Source organism: Panthera onca, chromosome A2, assembly GCF_046562875.1.
Source record: "Panthera onca isolate mPanOnc1 chromosome A2, mPanOnc1 haplotype 2, whole genome shotgun sequence".
Lineage (NCBI taxonomy): Eukaryota > Metazoa > Chordata > Mammalia > Carnivora > Felidae > Panthera > Panthera onca.
This window is the reverse complement of record NC_138340.1, coordinates 32,113,138-32,131,214: the sequence shown is the minus strand read 5'-3', so window position 1 is coordinate 32,131,214 and position 18,077 is coordinate 32,113,138. Positions and strand designations below refer to the sequence as shown.

The window sequence follows — 18,077 nt, the reverse complement described above, 5'->3', positions numbered from 1 at the left end:
ATTTATGGAAAGAGACTATGTAAAGAGAAGACTTGGGTTTCTACATCAGTTTTGCTAACTGCCGAAGACAGGACTTGAACCCTGACCGTGCCCAGAGCTCACGCTCTAAGGCCCCCTTTGGCCAATGCGCTGATTCCATTCTGAGGGCCCTCATTCTGTCTGCACTTCCACATGTATTGTGAATGGATGAAAAGTGCCAAAAAGTACAGGAATATGGCAGTGTTGTTCATGTTGTCACTGATCGATGATAAAATACCACTTGTGACTTGTGTCCCCTTTATTATCTTTTTTTTTTTTTTACTTTATCGAAATGCTCTAAACCACCACAGGCTAAATGCCTGCGAAATGTTAGCTATTCCATCTGAATAGTCATGAACTGAGGATTTAGCAACTCCCTTAGAGATTCAGAATACTCGTTTCTCTCTACATTATTCTGTAATATTCAGTGGAGTACAGGGTGGCTCCCACAGTTGAAGCATATGGACCATTTCTTCACTGTGGGAAAAGTTTCCTGTGGTTTTCTTTGGACCACCGGCAGAAGAATAGGCAGGGTCTGGAGCCAAGTAGCGGAATTTCCCCATTCAGTTTGTAAGCTCCCTAATGTCAGGCTCGGTCCCGAGCTCACCACACTTTGCACCATGCCTGGCACATTCAGTAATTTAATGGATATGTATTTAATCAAAGAGTATTTGCTAAATTGTGAGCAAGTACGTACTTCTGTTTCCCCATCTGTAAATCTGAAAGTATTATCTACACACAAATAACCTCAATTCATTATAGGGATTTCCTGAGTGACTGAAGAGTGTTATTTATATACATTCCAGGCATTGGCATATTGAATAGACCTCTTATCTAGATTTGACCATCAGAACCTCGGGAGTTCTCTTTGGGTAAACCTAGAAAGCCAGTTCATGATTAGCAAATTCTGATTAGGAAATTAATTGAAATGTGAAAACAGAATTTGGTCTTTGGAATTTTTAAAAATTAACAACTGATATATATTTTCTATTTTGAGAGAGAGAGACAGAGAGCAAGTCGGGGAGAGGGGCAGAAGGAGAGACAAAAAGAATTTAAGCAGGCCCCATGCTCAGCGAGGAGCCCAAAGTGGGGCTCGATCCCATGACCCTGGGATCTGACCTGAACCAAAATCAAGAGTTGGACGCTCAACAGACTGAGCCACCCAGGCACCCCAACAATTGATAATTTTGAAAGGATATCCTTTTCTTTCTTAACTTACGTGCCATTTTGCAATCGCTTTTTTTCTTTCCACATGGACAGGCAAATAAATATGATATTAACAATCACCAAGTAAATCCCTGCCCTATATCAGTGCATTCATGAGGTGACTCAGATTATACCCCATTTTACAGTTGAAAAAAACTGGGGCCGAGAGATGCCATGTGATTTTCCCAGAATTCTGAGGTCTTAGAATTCTTCACTCTTATATTTTTATTCACCTTGACCCTTAAAGTGTGCATTGACTTCAAGGTAACTTTGACTTTCTTCCCCCTCTCCCATCTAGGACTGTGAATTACCATCTTGTCACCCTCCCCCAGCTGCCCCGGAAGGAAGAAGAAGCACGCAGAGTGCGCCAAGAACCCAGTGGCGATTTGGGTCTTGGACACCAGTAAGAAATAGATGGCAGACATAGAGAGGGTGGGAGGGGAGGAAGAGGTTCTCTGACTTGACTGTAGGAAGTGGGTTGCTGTCCAATGAACCATCGTGTCCAATAACATCCCTGCATTATCTCACTTCAACACCCAGTGCTCAGCCACTTGTGGAAAAGGTACTCGGATGAGATATGTCAGCTGTCGGGACGAAGACGGCTCTGTGGCTGACGAGAGCGCCTGTGTGACTCTGCCTAGACCAGTGGCAAAGGAAGAATGTTCTGTGACTCCCTGTGGGCAGTGGAAAGCTTTGGACTGGAGCCCTGTAAGCGAGTGGATTCTTGGGAATTGGGAAATGACTGGGGGAACCATAGAGGATGACTAACGACAGGTCACAAATGTCAATGGGTACTGTTTTATAATTGGACTTAGTTTATGATTTAAATTATTTTGCCTCCTATGTGTGCGGCTGGTATGAATCTTGGCCGGATGGGCAAGAAATGGATGTTGTTAAAATGTGTAAGTCAACGTGCAGTTGACTGATGCCCCATCCTGTTGGGTTGACTGGAAAACCCGGTGTTGATTGGGTCACATCGGAATGTAATAGGCTTGTGGAGCACCAAAAGTGCCAGGGAGAAGAGGGGGAGTCAGGAAAGAGCCTCTTACCTTGAGTCTGGGCGCCTCCTAGAACCCAGACTCTTGAAGTTCAGAGGTTCTTGGCTTCTCTGTCAAGAGTGGGAAGTGGGAATCCTCATCCAATGCTATGGGCTCGGCCTCCTGTGCACACCAGGCACCATCTATGGGCTTGTGCAAAAGTAGAAAAACCTTCATTTTCAGGCGGCACCTGCCTTCTGCCTTGCAAAAATCCCAGCGATAGGGAAATATAAAGCTTAGGATAGGTGAGGAGAGGCCATCAGGAAAATAGAGAAGTAATATCTCCATAAGAATCATAACGTAAGTACGAAATTTGAGCGATAGATTCAAAGAGAGCCGTGTAAAAATCCAGATCTTGACACATACTGGCTGCATAACCTTGAGCAGTCTGGTTAAAGCCTTTGAACCTCAATTTCTTCTTCTTAAAAGACCCAAAAGAGTACCTATCTTACAAAGATGTTGTATTATTTGAGATTGCCTATGTTAACTGCTTAGGACAAAGTAGGTGCTCAATAAATGATAGATAATCTCACTCTGATGCCTTGAGCTTCCAGTCCATCCGTCCGTCCATCCATCCATCCATCCATCCATCCATCCATTAAATACACCTGTCTGTGCACCAGATATTTGTAAAAGCTTAGTGTAGAAAAAGCAATGAACAGCAAATAAGAAAGTCTTAGCCTTCATGAAGATCATTCTGATGGAGGTTCCAGTCAGTCAACAAATAAAGAGAGAGATTTAGCAACAGACACTGACAAGTAGTAGAAACAAGTCAAGCAGCATAATAGCATAGGGAAAAATGGAGTATGCTTTTAGACAGCGTGGTCAGAGAAGGCCCGATAGCACGCTGAGCAAGACTTGAATGAAGTGAGAGAGTGAGCCATGTGGGCATCCATGTTGTACGGGGAAAGATAGCAGCAGTTACAAAGACCCTGAGTAGAGAGTGTTCTTGGCATGGTCAAGAAACATCCATAAGACCAGTTTGGCTGGAGTGCAATAAGTGCTAGGAGATGGGTCGAGGAGGTCGCCAGTGGCCATATCACAGAGGGCCTCCCAGGCCAAGGTACGGACTTTGGACATTTTTCAAAGTGAGTTGGGAAGTCACTGGAGGAAATGGCATGATCTTTTATTTGTAGGTGTCATAGTTGCTGATACGTGGACCACAGACTAGGGCTGCAGGGAGGGGTTCGACGTTGTAAACAGGAGCCCAGCTGAAAAGCCATTGCGGTACTCCTGGCAGGGGAAGGTGACAGCAGACACGGTGGGGAATGGATGGATTGGGGTATCTGTGACGACTGAGCTGACAGGGTGTCTCAGTGAGATGGCTGCAGGGTGGGAAGACAAGGGAGCAGACACGGATGATGCCAGAGTTTGGGGTCTGGGCAACCGAGTGAGCGCTGAGCCACTCACAGAAAACGCACACTGATGGGTTTGTGCCTGCCAATGACCGACCCTTTCTCTTTCTGGGTGTTCGACGTAGTGCTCCGTGACATGTGGGCAAGGCAGGGCGACCCGGGAAGTGGTGTGTGTCAACTACAGTGACCACGTGATTGATCGGAGTGAGTGCGATCCAGACTACATCCCAGAAACCGACCAGGACTGTTCCACCTCACCATGCCCTCAGCGGACCCCAGACAGCGGTCTCGCTCAGCACCCCTTCCAAAGCGAGGATTTCCCCCCCAGAAGCGCGGGCCCCAGCCGCACCCATGTGCTTGGTGGAAACCAGTGGAGGACTGGCCCCTGGGGAGCAGTGAGTATTCCCTGAAGTCCTTCTCTACTTTGCTTTCTTCTCCTTCGCCCTTGCAGCTTTGGGGGCAGACAAACTAGAAACACCTCTGAAGCCCTTTTTTCTCACAAGGGCTTGGCCTTATACATTCCCATTTGTTTTGGGTGAACCCTAACGGGTTCATCACAGTCCCTGAAAAGTTGTCCCCCGATAGTGCCTGCAGGCCACCTAGAAGTTGCCTTAACTGGGGGGGGGGGGGGGGGGGGGGTGCGTATCACAGCTGGACAACAGCATCAGGTGGCTTCCTAGGAGGTACCGTGAGGGCCAGGATGATTGATCCCGGAGGCGGAGGCGGCAGGCAGCTCTTACCTGTAAGGAAATCAAAAGGACAGAGGAAGTTTTCTGATAGGGAGCTCTTAATGAAAGTGGTTTTCCTTCTTGCTGTTTTCTAGACGAGTGCAGTCTCAAAGTGGCGTGGTCCATGCATAATTTGTAGTAGTAGATCATTGTCCTGGACTGAGGGGAATCACTGGTCCAGATAATTCTGTGCTTAGGGGAGCAGTACCAGAATCTAACGGCGAGCAGCACAGGCTCCGAGTGAAGGTGCCTCTGTGTGAGCCAACGACCTACACTTTCAGATTTTGAGATATTTAGCATGCCCCCTAGTCTCAAGGAGCCTCAGTTTCCTCCTTTGTAAAACAAAGTGAACAATTCCAGCTCTCCTGGGTGGTTGTAAGGAACACATGTGACGATGGAAATAAAGTGCTTTGCGCGCTGCCTGCCCCAGAGTGAGAATTTTCTCAGTATTCTTATCATTGCCCTTCACGTGATGAAGACCTTGAAAAATATTGAATTTTAGGTTTTTCACTAAATATTTTTCGCAAAGTAATTATATTGTGCAATACTGGGCATGTCTAATGGGACTGCAGGAGGGGTAAGAGAGCAAGGGACCCCGCATAGGTGTGGGAAGTCGGAAGATGTCTAGTAATCACCCCGGGGTCTTCGTTCTAATTGTTTACTCTCAGTTTCCTTCGCATACCACTAATTGTGTTTAATTATTTCTGAACTAAAACGCATTAGAAGGAAGCTGCGTGCTTCCCACTGTGGTTATGTTTCAGTAAGTGAGTTTTTCTTTCCTGTGACTACTGATGAGCCGTCAGCCATTTCCACCCAGTACAAGTATTGGATGTCCGCAGAACGTCTGCCATATTGCCCAGGACCTTCGCCATCTCATTCTCCTTGCTGGCTTACCCCTTCCAGGCTTCCTGGGCCTGGGTTAGAAGAGATTTGGGTTCAGAGAAGTTAACAGGTGATCACAGGAGGTAATCACTGAGTGTCCCGCAATTTTTCGGATTGGAAAATTTCCAAACTCATGTGCGTTCTAATGATAGCACTAGAACTCTTTCAAACAAAATTTTAAAGCTATTCTTACTTGCGACTACATTTGGAGATGAAGCATTCTTTTAAAATTGAATGATTCTGCCCTTGGGCAGTGTTCCAAATTAGGGAGGATTAGGTAACCTTTTTGCAGCAATGGGCAATGCCTTTCTTTTCCTCATCGTGTTTTTGTTTGAGGACTTTTTTTCCCCCCCTAAGTTAAGTGAGGCTGAAAATGGACAATGTGATTTTTTTGCAGCTCTAGCCTGACCTGCTTCCAGAAGGTGCATGTTTGCTTGGTGCAGTACACAAACCATGGGATTCTTCCTGCTTTCCATGGCAGGAAAGGCAGCAAAGAATCTTCAACACTAGAGAATGGGAATCTAATGTTTTCAGTGGATTCTGGAGTAAATACCTCAATTTCTAGTACATTCCTGTATAAACCTGGACCCTGTGTGAGGTTTGCCCCCTTTTACCAATTAGGGGTCTCTGGTTGTGAACAAAAGAAACTGACTCTTCCAAGTGAAAACAAGACCAACAAACAAAACTTTTCGTTTGGCCCCGGTAGAGGCAGAGACCAGAGCACCTTCAGGGATCTAGCCTCAGGGGTTGGCAAATCTTTTTGGCAAAGGACCAGATAGTAAATATCTTGTGTGAGGCGGACCATCTAGTCTTTGTCACAACTAATCAGCTCTGTCGTTGTAGCACAAAAGCAGGTGTAGACAATACTTAAATGAGTGGGCATGCCTATGTTCCAATAAAACTTTATTTATAAAAGAGGGAGCAGGTCATATTTGGCCCTCATGCTGTGTCTTGCCAGCCCCTATCTAGATGGAACAGTAATTAGAGGGTAATTTTTGTAGGGAGTTTCTGTCTGAATAGATCCCTCTTAACACTCATCTACCCTGCTTAGGATCTAAATTCTCAGGCAAGTCTCACTGGCCCTGCTTGTTTCACTTGCCCACTCAATGATCAGGGAGGGGCAGAGTATCTTAATACATATTCTCCCCCAAGATGACATCCCTTGGGGGAAGAAAGGTTCCTTAAAGGAGAATTGGGCTGCCAGATATAAGGGGAAGTGTGCTAGGCAAGTAAGAACAACAGATGGCCACCACCTCCTACCCCTGCAGAGACCATTCCTTCTCATTTTGGCCAGTGTGGATGATAGGTACAGGGTTTTTTCAAAGAAATGTTTACCTAAGAAAATATGTCATCTTAAAAGGACAGGAAGATTGTTACCAAAAGAAGTCCAGAGTGAAATGCTGCAACATGGAAGAGAACTAAGAATCCCTGTTAATAAAAATAAACATTTTTTAAATGGCCATATTGAACCTGGAGAAAAATGATGTAGAGCCCTTTACTTGTCTATGGGATTATAAAGCCCCAGACAGGCCCTGGGTTCAGATGGTTCAAGACTGTGCTATGTAGTTCCTTGGCCCCAGCTGAGCACTGTCTCCATCTCTTTGGTCAGATTTTCAGTAGGAAACATCTTATTCGTCACTGGACAGCCACTGGAGTGGTTGGCCATAGGTCAGGTGACCAGCCTTGCTCCATTCAAGCATATTGGAGGCAGGGTAGCATGTGGTTTATAGAGCTGTTGTTTCCAGTAACGTTAATTGAACCAGGCTGAATATCCTGTGACTGCTGCTATGTGAGCTAACAGGGACACAAGTTATGGCACTGAACCCTCTCAAGGAGCTTACCACACTTCATTGAAGCAGTAATGTTCACAGGTGACAAAAGAATGAGACAAGATTGTATTTTCAAGGGAAGAACTCAGGGGCCAAAATATATATTACAAATGCACTTACAATATGGAAGTTCCTTCCTAACATTATATATTTTGGTTCCCAAACAAAGCCAATTAAAATAATGATTTTGTGTTTCCTGTTACGTCCTAAGCTGTTTAAAAATAGAAAACAGGGGTGGCTAGGTGGCTGAGTCAGTTGAGTTTCCAACTCTTGATTTAGGCTTAGGTCATGATCTCACAGTTTCATGAGTTTGAGCCCCACGTTAGGCTCTGTGCTGACAGGATAGAGCCTGCTTGGGATTCTTCCTCTCTCTCTGCCCTTCCTCTGCTCGCTTGCTCTCTCTCACAATAAATAAAATAAACATTAAAAACATTAGACATAGAAAACAAGTATTTTCAAGTTTAGAGTCATTATACCAGAATCCTCCGAGAATAGAAATGGCATTTTTGTAAATCAAAAATTGCCTAAATTTTTTTTTTAACGTTTATTTATTTTATTTTTTTTTTTATATATTTTTTTTAAATTTTTTTTTCAACGTTTTTTATTTATTTTTGGGACAGAGAGAGACAGAGCATGAACGGGGGAGGGGCAGAGAGAGAGGGAGACACAGAATCTGAAACAGGCTCCAGGCTCCGAGCCATCAGCCCAGAGCCTGACGCGGGGCTCGAACTCACAGACCGCGAGATCGTGACCTGGCTGAAGTCGGACGCTTAACCGACTGCGCCACCCAGGCGCCCCAACGTTTATTTATTTTTGAGACAGAGACAGACAGAGCATGAACGGGGTAGTGTCAGAGAGAGAGGGAGACACAGAATCCGAAGCAGGCTCCAGGCTCTGAGCTGTCAGCACAGAGCCCGACGCCGGGCTCGAACTCACAAACTTGTGAGATCATGACCTGAGCCGAAGTTGGAGGCTCAACCGACTGAGCCACCCAGGCACCCCAAAAATTCCCTAATTTTTTTCTCAGGCAGAAGTCATAAATCTGTTTTCTGGCTCCACATTTTAAAATTATACCCGATGTATTTTAAAGTCACCCGTAATTTGTCTGAGATGGGCAGAGAAATTGAAATTCGGTCCAACAATAAGCCAAAAAATTCAGAGCTTTATTTGGAACAATCTGACCAGCAAGATGCATTGTTTGCACGTATTTTGAAATAACCCTGGTTTGAGCTAGGATTCGACAGAAAGCACAGGTCAGCCATCAGAACCCAGAACAAATGGGGCACTGGGATAGCTCAGTTGGTGAAGCATCTGACTTCGGCTCAGACCAGGATCTCACCATTTGTGAGTCCAAGCCTCTCTTTGCCTCCAGCTCGGAGCCTAGAACCTACTTTGGATTCTGTGTTTCTGTTTCTCTCTGCCCTTACCCTGCTTGCTCTCTCTCTCTCTCTCTCAAAAATAAATAAAAATTAAAAAAATTTTTTTAAAAGAACCCAGCACTAACAAAAAAAAGTTGTCCAGTGCAGTTGGAAGCTTAATAATTCATGGGAATTGTGTTGCTTTGAGGACAAGTTGTTATTTTATAGGCAAACTGATTTTACAACTTAGGGGTCACAGTGAAGGATACTAGCAAACACATTGGTTTTCAAAAGATAAGGACATTATGGAAAGAACAAAACCACTCAAGATGTAGATAAATAAGAGAACTATGAGAAGCTTGTGTGGGAAATTAGCTGCACTGCAAACATAATTCTGTGACAACCAAGAGAGGGAGCATTAGAAAGTGCCCCTGAAGAGAGGCTTGTCAATGTGGAATCCAATTAAGGTCCTTGGGGAAGTAAAAAATAAATTAAAAAGCAAATCTTGCTGCCATCAGCCACTAAAGTCAAGGCTATTCTGAAGAGAGAGACGGGAACATTCCCTGCAAGGAAATGATGTCTTAGTGACGTTCCGCTACGCTTTGGGTAACCGAATGAATTAATACGGAACTTGACTTTCAACAGTGGTGTCTCGTTAAGCATGTACTTTGACCTCTGTGTTGAAGTCAAATGTTGGTTCTAAATGAGCATTTGGATTTTGAAAAGAAAAGAGTTTCTCAATAGGCTATGGTATCTGTTAACACCTCTGTACTTCTCAGAGCTGCAGAGAGGTTAAAAGAAGACAGTAAATGGAATTGCTTTGGAAGACATTATCACGCATGGGGCATCTTTTGAACACTTCGTGAGTGCCGAAAGTGTGCAAGGGAGAGGCCCTTTTTCTGCCCTCCAGGTTTTTATAAGGCATGCCCAGTAAACAACCCCACAGAGTGGAAGTTCTCATAACTGCTTTTTGACCACGGTGGGAAACTTGAGAACGGATTCTGTCACATTTGTCTCTGACTTTCCAACCAGCTGCTTTTCGGGTCGCTGAGATGTCGATCGAGGTAGGGATTAACCTGTTGACTGATGTCTGATGTGTTCAGTGTTCCAGTACCTGTGCTGGTGGGTCCCAGCGACGTGTCGTGGTATGTCAGGACGAAAATGGATACACTGCAAATGACTGCGTGGAGAGGATAAAACCCGATGAGCAAAGAGCCTGTGAATCTGGCCCTTGTCCTCAATGGGCTTATGGCAACTGGGGAGAGGTGAGAGTGAGCCATCCTTTTGCATCTCCTTTGGAAAGAACACAGAGTAATTTTGCCGACCAAACTGTGCTGTTGTTCGCAATCTATGTTAAGGGAGAAGAATGAATTCTGGTGAGAGCTTCTTGATTGGGGATTAACCACGAGACCTGTCTTAATTCCAGACCATCTTAAAAGTACAGTCATGACCCATGAGAAACAGCTTAAACACATAGGAGAGGAAAATTAGGAAAGCATACAGATAAATGCTAGGCTAGATTGTTTGTTAACCTCTGCTGATTAAAAATTGGACACTTTGAAGGTAATTGGACATATGTGTTAAATAGGTCCACGAAGACGTTGCCATCCCTTTCATAGTTTGGGGCTGTTTATAATTTACGCTTGTTCCCATGGCATAATCATTCTGGTGTTCCAAATCCTTGACGAAACCAGAATGAATAGGTGCTGTTATTCCTACCGGAGGTGATGCGTTCTAATGGTGGACGGGAATAATTAGCTCTACGACCTCAAGTAAGAAAACTCTTCAGCTGTTACCTTTTAAGAGTAATGACCAATGAGGGGCAATAGAGTATCTGGAGCAGACAAAACTGGGTTCCGTTCCCGGTGCTGACTCTTCCAAGCTTTGTCGCCTGGGAAAATTATGTAACTTTACCAAATGTCTGTAGCCTTGTCTGTAAGCGGGAATAATCATGGCACCAACTCACGACCTATTGCATGAGATAGCGCACGACCAATACCTAGCATATATAGTCTCCAAAGTTCGCTGCTATTGCAATCATCATCATTATCCTCACTACGACTACCCTTTATCATTAGGATGACCACCAGTATCAGATAGGGTTTTGAGCCACTCTTTTGTGGAGGGCTTACATGCTTATTGTTTCGTGTTTGATTGACCAAGAATGCATCCCTCTACTCTTGAATCCTCAGAGAGAGCGCATGCTTAAAGCTTGTGGAATTGCTCTGTCTTGACTGTCAACTTTATAAAATAAAACGTGGAGGTCAACGTCTTGCAGACCCCAGTGCCAAGAGGGGGAGAAAGACAAGTGAGAGGGATGGGCGTGTTAGTCCATGCTCCTGGCGAACCCAAATCACGTGTCCCCGGTTTCACATAACCCAGTAGTAATAGGCAGTTATAATGGAGCGTTCTGTTAACTTTCGTTGACGGTGCGCCATTCTGGAGGGCTTTGCCGAAAGGCAGGAAGGGGGAGTCAGGCTTTGAGACTCATGCGTTGTGGGTTTCCCAAAACTCCTCACAGAGTTCTGTCCTGTGGGGCTTGTGATTAAGCTTCTGTAATTGGACCAAAGCCAGGAGAGTACACGCATTCACTGGGATGCTTGCTGTCAGCGCAGACCAGATCATTCCAAATTCTGTGGGAGATCTGGCCTCGACACAGCAGGAAAGCCAGATGTCAGTGTTCCTGGATGTGAGCACAGCAGTGCCGTCCAAGAAACACAGCTCGTTCCTGCCTCAGAAGTTCGGGTCTCCCCCACCACATTGTTTATTCATCCTGGGGAAAATCATCATTATCCTGAGATGCGGAGATAGCGTAAAATATCTTAACGTCATAAAGGTCTGGGGAGGTTGGAGTCACTTAATAGCCACAAGTTGGTAGCAGCTTCTTACAAGCTGCCAGAAAATAAAACTGGCTCAGTCATTATTTCCTTTATTTGGTAGTGGGTGGTTTCGGGATTTTTATTGGTTTGATTTTTGCCTCTGTAGACCTCAAAGAAAAGACTGTAATCTTATCCTAGTCACTTACTGTCGAATTGGCTCTGATCAAGTTAATTAACCTCTTTTAAGCTCCGTTGTCCCGTTTGTAAAATGGGGCAGATAATTATAGTCTCCTCCTGATGAGACAATGCCCACACCAGCGCTTAGTACAGGGGAAGGGAAGCACTCAAGAGACGATGCCTACCGTTAAGTCAGGGAACTCCAGTGTATCGTATATACTAATTTTCGTAACTCAGCTTGGTCCTGCCTAGAGACTTACCTTGCCCAGTGCCGTGATGGAATTTGGTTAAGAAATTGTTCTTAAGGGAAAGAAAGGAAAATTTGTCGCTGGCTGTTCAGACCGAGTGACCACAGCATCGTTTTCCCCTCTTGCAGTGCACGAAGCTATGCGGTGGGGGCTTGCGCACGAGACTGGTGGTCTGCCAGCGGCCCAGCGGTGAGCGGTTTCCAGATCTGAGCTGTGAAATCCTTGATAAGCCTCCAGATCGCGAGCAGTGTAACACACACGCTTGTCCGCAAGACGCTGCCTGGAATCACGGCCCTTGGAGTTCGGTACGGCCCTAACTCTTAATGTTCGTTAACCAAACTATTTGACTAACATGCCTGATTCCAAGGTGTTCTGGGTCGCACTCCTCTGCGACAGCCAGTGGTCTTGCTCACAAGGGCACCCCCGGGACTGTGCTATGGTCTGTGATTGTCCTCATACTGACAAACAGGAGAATTAATTTTTTTGTGGTATTGCCGAAGTGACTTTACAGAATACATGTACCTCATATTGGCCTGGGGCCAATGTCAAGAAGTAGCTTCCTTTTTGAGAAAAGCAAGACTGGATAGATAGATAGATAGATAGATAGATAGATAGATTTTTTTTTTAAGAAATGAAATACGTTCACGTAGTTATTAAGCTCCAAAGTGATTTAAACAGACAACTCAATAGCAGACATTCTTTCCTTTCCTAAGCTACGAGAGTTTTGACTTTGTGGGGAAGATACCTGCGTATTGAGGCCAAACCAATTTTTTTTTTCTTCAATGACTGTAATTTGCCTCTGTATGACTCGGGTACGACTCTCGACGCAATCACCATAAAGCCTGTGCCCACAAAAAAAAGACTGATATCATTCTGACAACGCAAAAGACCAGCGACAGTGGACTCCATGACTTGGTGCCTTTCAAGGCATCTGAAATGTTCCCTCCCTCTCCCCAAGACACAAAGCCCGTTTGAGGCGCTTTTTTGCATCAGTCCGAGGCTTCCCTTGCTATGGGCTCGCTGACATTGTGAGACAGGTTTTCCACTGTAAAAACTATGCAAACTTCTGGGGCGGCTCTTGGCAAACAGAAGGTCGGCTGGCTACGTCAAAACAATTCTTTGGTTGAGTTGTGTCATAATCTTTGGAGCCGTTAGGGCTGTTTCATGTAAATAGAGTAAACGTTTCTGTAAATACATTGATTGCACTGAATCGGAATTTAGTATTATATGAAGTCATATCCAGAAGCCTTTTTGGCTGCATAGGGTTCTGAGGGAAAGTCTTAACCATTCCTGAAACCAGATGAAGAACAGATTAACAGAAGTGAAATGTCTAATACCTGTCGATGCCTCTTAGAATCAGGGGTTTCAGGGTCTGAGATCATGTCTGCAGGTAGAACCTAGCCACATAAGCACTGTACTTAGTATGAAGTAGAAAGCCAGAAAACTTTAGAGTATCATCTCTACTGGTACTATTTAGCTGGGCTGCAAGGCTTTCCTTCAAGAGCTTAAGAAATGCCACTCTGAGTCAGATGTATCTTCACCCGAAGCATTTTGTCTGCAATACTGGCACCCTCCCAAAATGAACATTTTGAAAAAGATCAGAAATGGCTATAGAATGTCAGGAACATCCTCTGGCACTCCCAACTTCCCTAACTCACCTTTGACGTATTATTTTTCATGAAATTTCCCCTCTCGAGCCCATTATATTTTTACCTTGTTCGCTCAGCCAACAGCAACACCACCCCAGAGTTGTGTCTCAAAACCTCTAGCCCTCCAAAAAAGTTCTTTTTCTTTAATTTTGACCAAAAAAAAAAAAATCTCCTGACCTTCAGAGGTCAGGAGATATTTAATATATAATATATATAATGTATAGTAATATGATAATATATTATATACTGTATACATAGTATATGTGTATGGATACACATTATATACAATATATAATATATGTTATATTGGTTTCCACTGCTGTTCTCCTTGAATGCTTTCTAAATACACCTCAAATTTTTTTTACACAAGACCACCACCCTCCCCCACAGATATTTTAAGAGTTCAGTGCTTAAATTTTAAACTATGATTTGCTACTTTAGCTGAAAATTTTAAGATTTTTATTGTAGTTACTCTTCTTAGGCCTGCACACGATTTTCTGAAACACAGAGAGAAAAAGAAAGAAGAGAGATTTCTAGTGCTGTGTCATTCACAGAAAAGAATACATGGGTTTTTAAAATATTCTTGCTGCCTCTATGATTTTAGTGCTTCCTTTATAAAGTGATCGTTGTTCAAGCATATATTTAAATGCCTCTACAATCTAGGAGCAAGGCCAGTTGCATAAGGCTTCTAGCTGTGATTTAAAAAAAAAAAAAAGTGAAATCAAAAGCATTCTATTTAAATAGATAACATTTGTAATATATTACTTAAATATATGTGTGTGAGGGCAGTCTTTCAGATTCTTACTGTAGGACTGTGATTTCACTTTCATGTCGATTTTCATGGATGCTTTGGTACAATTTCTGAGCAATTCTAAATTTAAGCATACCTCAGAGAATCGTGTTAATAGCCATAAAACCACTCCCATGGTGCTTCATCATTGTAACTGACAGTGAAATTAACAACAGCAAAAAGTATATTTGAGGTGCTAACATGTTGCTTTCAAGAGAAAGCACACTCCATTTATTAGAGACCAAGAGTAGCAATTAGTCCTTCAGTAGGATTGCTTTCTCTCCCCAGATTTTCACACACTGGCGATAGTGTCCAGAATCAGCTGCGGCCGTGTGGAGTAGGCCTTTTCCAAGGTCAAAATGGAGATAGCCTCATTCAACAGTTGTTACTAAGGAACAATATTTAGGAGAGAAAAGCCACATCATGTTAGCATGGCCTGCCAGTGTCTCTTAAAATGAAGCTTCGGTGAACGTAGGCTTAAGTACCTGTCTTAGACCCTTAGTTCTGGCTCCTGTCATTGCAGATTCGGAATCATGATTTTGAAAAACATCCTCCAAAAACTCAGCCTTTTCTGTCCTCTTTTAAATGTGCCCTTCCACTCTTACTTGGTAACGTTCTGATTTCTAAATCAGGTTCGCACCCTGATAATTAATGCCTTCCAGTCTGTTCCTGCCGCTTGTGGGAGCGGGCTGAGGGGTTGAACGCACACGTCCCATGGCTAGCAGATAAATTAGAAAGAGAGCTCTATACTGTCAAACCACAGCAGAAGGTAGTTTAAAAATCTGCAGCATTCTCCAGTCAGCAGATCCATGGAGAGAATTCAAGTAACAAAGGTTGCAGGTGATGTCAGCTCTCCCAGCTGGTCTTGTCGCATTCCTTTCTGCGTTGCCCCGTGTATCTGCTTGCTCATCATCTTGGACCCTGTGCTTCTCCTTAGGAGAAACTGCTTGTTTGGGTTTTTTCGTGACAAACCTAAAAGTGTTCTCTGAGCCTTGCTTTAGGTGCTCTGGAACAACGCTTGTCGACCCGAATAATGAGAATTTATGAGCTCATGAAGGAACTGTGCTTTTGTTTCTGCCTGGCCAACTTACGAATTTGTGTCTACCTCATTTTCATATTAAAGTTTGCAGCTTCCTTAGGTAGGAAGAGAAAATGTCTGACATCAGTATTTTATCACCTCGCTGCATCTATCTCTAGCAAAAATAAAGATTGTAAATATCACTACCAAACTTTCTGAATACGGTTTTATGCAGCCAAGCCTAGTATTGTCTGAATATTTTGAGCAGTACAGATTTCTATGTGTTTATATAATAAAGCATATTTATTTTTTCCATGTTATTTAATTTTATATACAATGTTTAAAAATCAGTGTTTATCAGCAGATTGTAAAGGCAAATAGGCTATGTGAATTAGAAATGTGTATGTTTCTTTGGGTTTTAAAAAGATACATTCGAATTTTGTAAATCCCTTCCAACGTGTCCCATCCCTCTCCCCAGTGTCCCATCCCTCTCCCCAATCTGAGCGGCCAACTGGTAAACTCTATGTAATTGGATAGTTTAAAATGTGTATTTTAAAAGGATACTTAAAAAAGAATTCTGAATTGGAAATGATGCCTAGTGATATAAACAAAAATATATGAGGCTTAATATTTTGGTTTTTTTTCTTTTCTAATACTGTTGTCCTGATTCATTGAGTCTCAGCTATGAAATATGAATGTTCCATTTATTGAATTTGTAGATAATGATAAAATATAGCCAGAAGACAAAACAAGCGATTAAAAGAAATGGTCCTGAACATGTAAAAAGAGCTAGGTACAGGAAAACACTAACCTAATGTGCATAAATTTGATCACACTTTATTCTTTGTGTTCAGATAACTATAAAAGACTTGAGCATTTGTCAATTTTGTTATTGGTTCACCTGCAATACATTTCAGAAGGAATTTCTTTCTTATTAAATAAAGAAAATATGATCAAAATAATCTTGGAAGTTTTAAGAGAGCCTGCGGTTTTCAAAAAATTATGCATCATAAAGATGATCCCTGATACCTATTGGTTCCACATACCCTGAGTCTCCTTTTTACGTGTAATTTAGTATGGTAACTGAGAGTTAAAAGGACCAAAATCAGATGTATGTGAGTTTGGGGTTTCTGTAAGGTGCCAAATAAGGTAACTTCTCCAAAGCAGATGATGATAGCTAACTTTTCCTGAGTATTTTCTGTGTACCAAGCCAAGTTAAGCAAATATACATCATATTTATCCCCCATGTTACCCCAGGAAGGTGGTGTTTTTATGAATCCATTTGAGTACCTGATCACCTACTATAGTGTTAAGACTTCACTAACAGTATACTGACTATACTAATCCTGCCTAGTCCGACAGAAATAGCCCGTATTCAGAATATGAGTTTTTTAAACTCCCACTTATATTCAATAAAAGAGATGCCTAAAAGTCAGACTCCATCAACCTCCACGTTATTTAGCTAATAGCAACATCATCCATTTGACTCCAGCAACAGAATAATCCACATTTATTCCGATTATTGGTAAATTCCCATAACCAGCACTTGTAAACACTTCAGCTGGTTATGTTTCAGGAATGGCAGAACATCTCTCTTTCATTTTAAAGTTATCACATTAGCCAGATTAGGAGGACAGTATAAAGATTTTGGTCATCAGGAATGTCACATTAAATGCATATGCATTTTTTATAAAGAAAAAGATTTTTCACTAATGAGGACACATCTTAAATACACTGCTGGTGCCTTTAAAAAAATTAAGAAACACATTATTTGGCTCTATCCATACGAAGTAGTGAAAAATAAGGCTTTTTTAAACAAAACATTGTAACATATGAAATTACAAAATACCCGAATTCAGTGTAGATTAAGCCTCAATAACCCACTCATCTCAGATGTGTTCAAAACAAGCAAAACACTGGCCTGCATCTAGCTCGTTGGAGATAAAACTTAACTAGCTTTTTCTCCCCCCATTGTTGACAGCTGATATGTCCTGATAGCTTGACAGATTTCTATTTTTACAGTTTTAAAAAGTCCGAAGATGGGGGAGACAGGGGTAGGAGAGTTATTAGACCATGAGGAGGAGTGTAGGTCCTTTTACTGACTCACGTCAGCGAGTTGTCCTTCTGGAACAGAAAGGAATGAAAACTTTGGAATGTACAGTGGGAGCGAGAGATTGAGTCCATGTCTAATTGTTTAGGAGGGAATCCTGATTAGTAAAGGCAGTTGAGGTAGATTGATTTTACGAAGAGGGAGTAAACAGTTCTAGGTCATTCCTTTCAAAAGGGGAGGGGGAGGCGGGTCACCATTTATTTTTCAGCGAATACTTTTTTATGTGCCTGCTGTGAGCCAGGCACTGTTCTAGGTGCTAAGGATACAGCAGTGAACAAGTCGGAGCTATTCTAGCGGAGAAAGAAAAATGTGTTGTTAAACGAATCAAACCAATTATACGTGTAATTAAAGAACTGACACTTTTTTTTCCTGGCAGCCTCGTTACAACCATCAATATAAAAATACCGATTGCTCTTACTGTGTGTGTGTGTCTGTGTGTCTGTGTGTATTGTGTAATTGTACATTAGCACACAGCTGCTAATGATCTTTGGTCATTAAATAAAAATTATCCATCCTACCTTTCCTTTTAAATGTACAATTACACAATCATTTTCAGTGATAAACGCTCCCTGGCTGATGACACGGAACCTTTAAAAACCTCTTATCAGAGAGTGTTCTTCTATTTATTTATTTATTTATTTATTTATTTTTTAACGTTTATTTATTTTTGAGACAGAGAGAGACAGAGCATGAACGGGGGAGGGTCAGAGAGAGAGAGACACAGAATCTGAAACAGGCTCCAGGCTCTGAGCTGTCAGCACAGAGCCCGACGCAGGGCTTGAACTCACTGACCGTGAGATCATGACCTGAGCCGAAGTTGGCCGCTTAACCAACTGAGCCACCCAGGCGCCCC

The 18,077-nt window shown here is 42.8% G+C and overlaps 1 protein-coding gene across 5 annotated transcripts in view; it reads left to right on the top strand.

Annotated features, from left to right (window-relative positions):
* The window catches only part of ADAMTS9 (ADAM metallopeptidase with thrombospondin type 1 motif 9), a 172,549-nt gene that overhangs the window by 81,745 nt on the left and 72,727 nt on the right, over positions 1-18,077 (top strand). For all 5 annotated transcript variants that reach the window (XR_009609757.3, XM_060631519.3, XM_060631521.3 and 2 more), the window contains 5 exons: positions 1,523-1,627; positions 1,765-1,932; positions 3,742-4,011; positions 9,517-9,678; positions 11,786-11,962. Coding sequence is in view for 4 of the 5 variants with exons in the window: in XM_060631519.3 (XP_060487502.3) it covers positions 1,523-1,627; positions 1,765-1,932; positions 3,742-4,011; positions 9,517-9,678; positions 11,786-11,962 (882 nt within the window). In the remaining variant the exon portion in view is untranslated. The remainder of the gene's footprint in view (positions 1-1,522; positions 1,628-1,764; positions 1,933-3,741; positions 4,012-9,516; positions 9,679-11,785; positions 11,963-18,077) is intronic.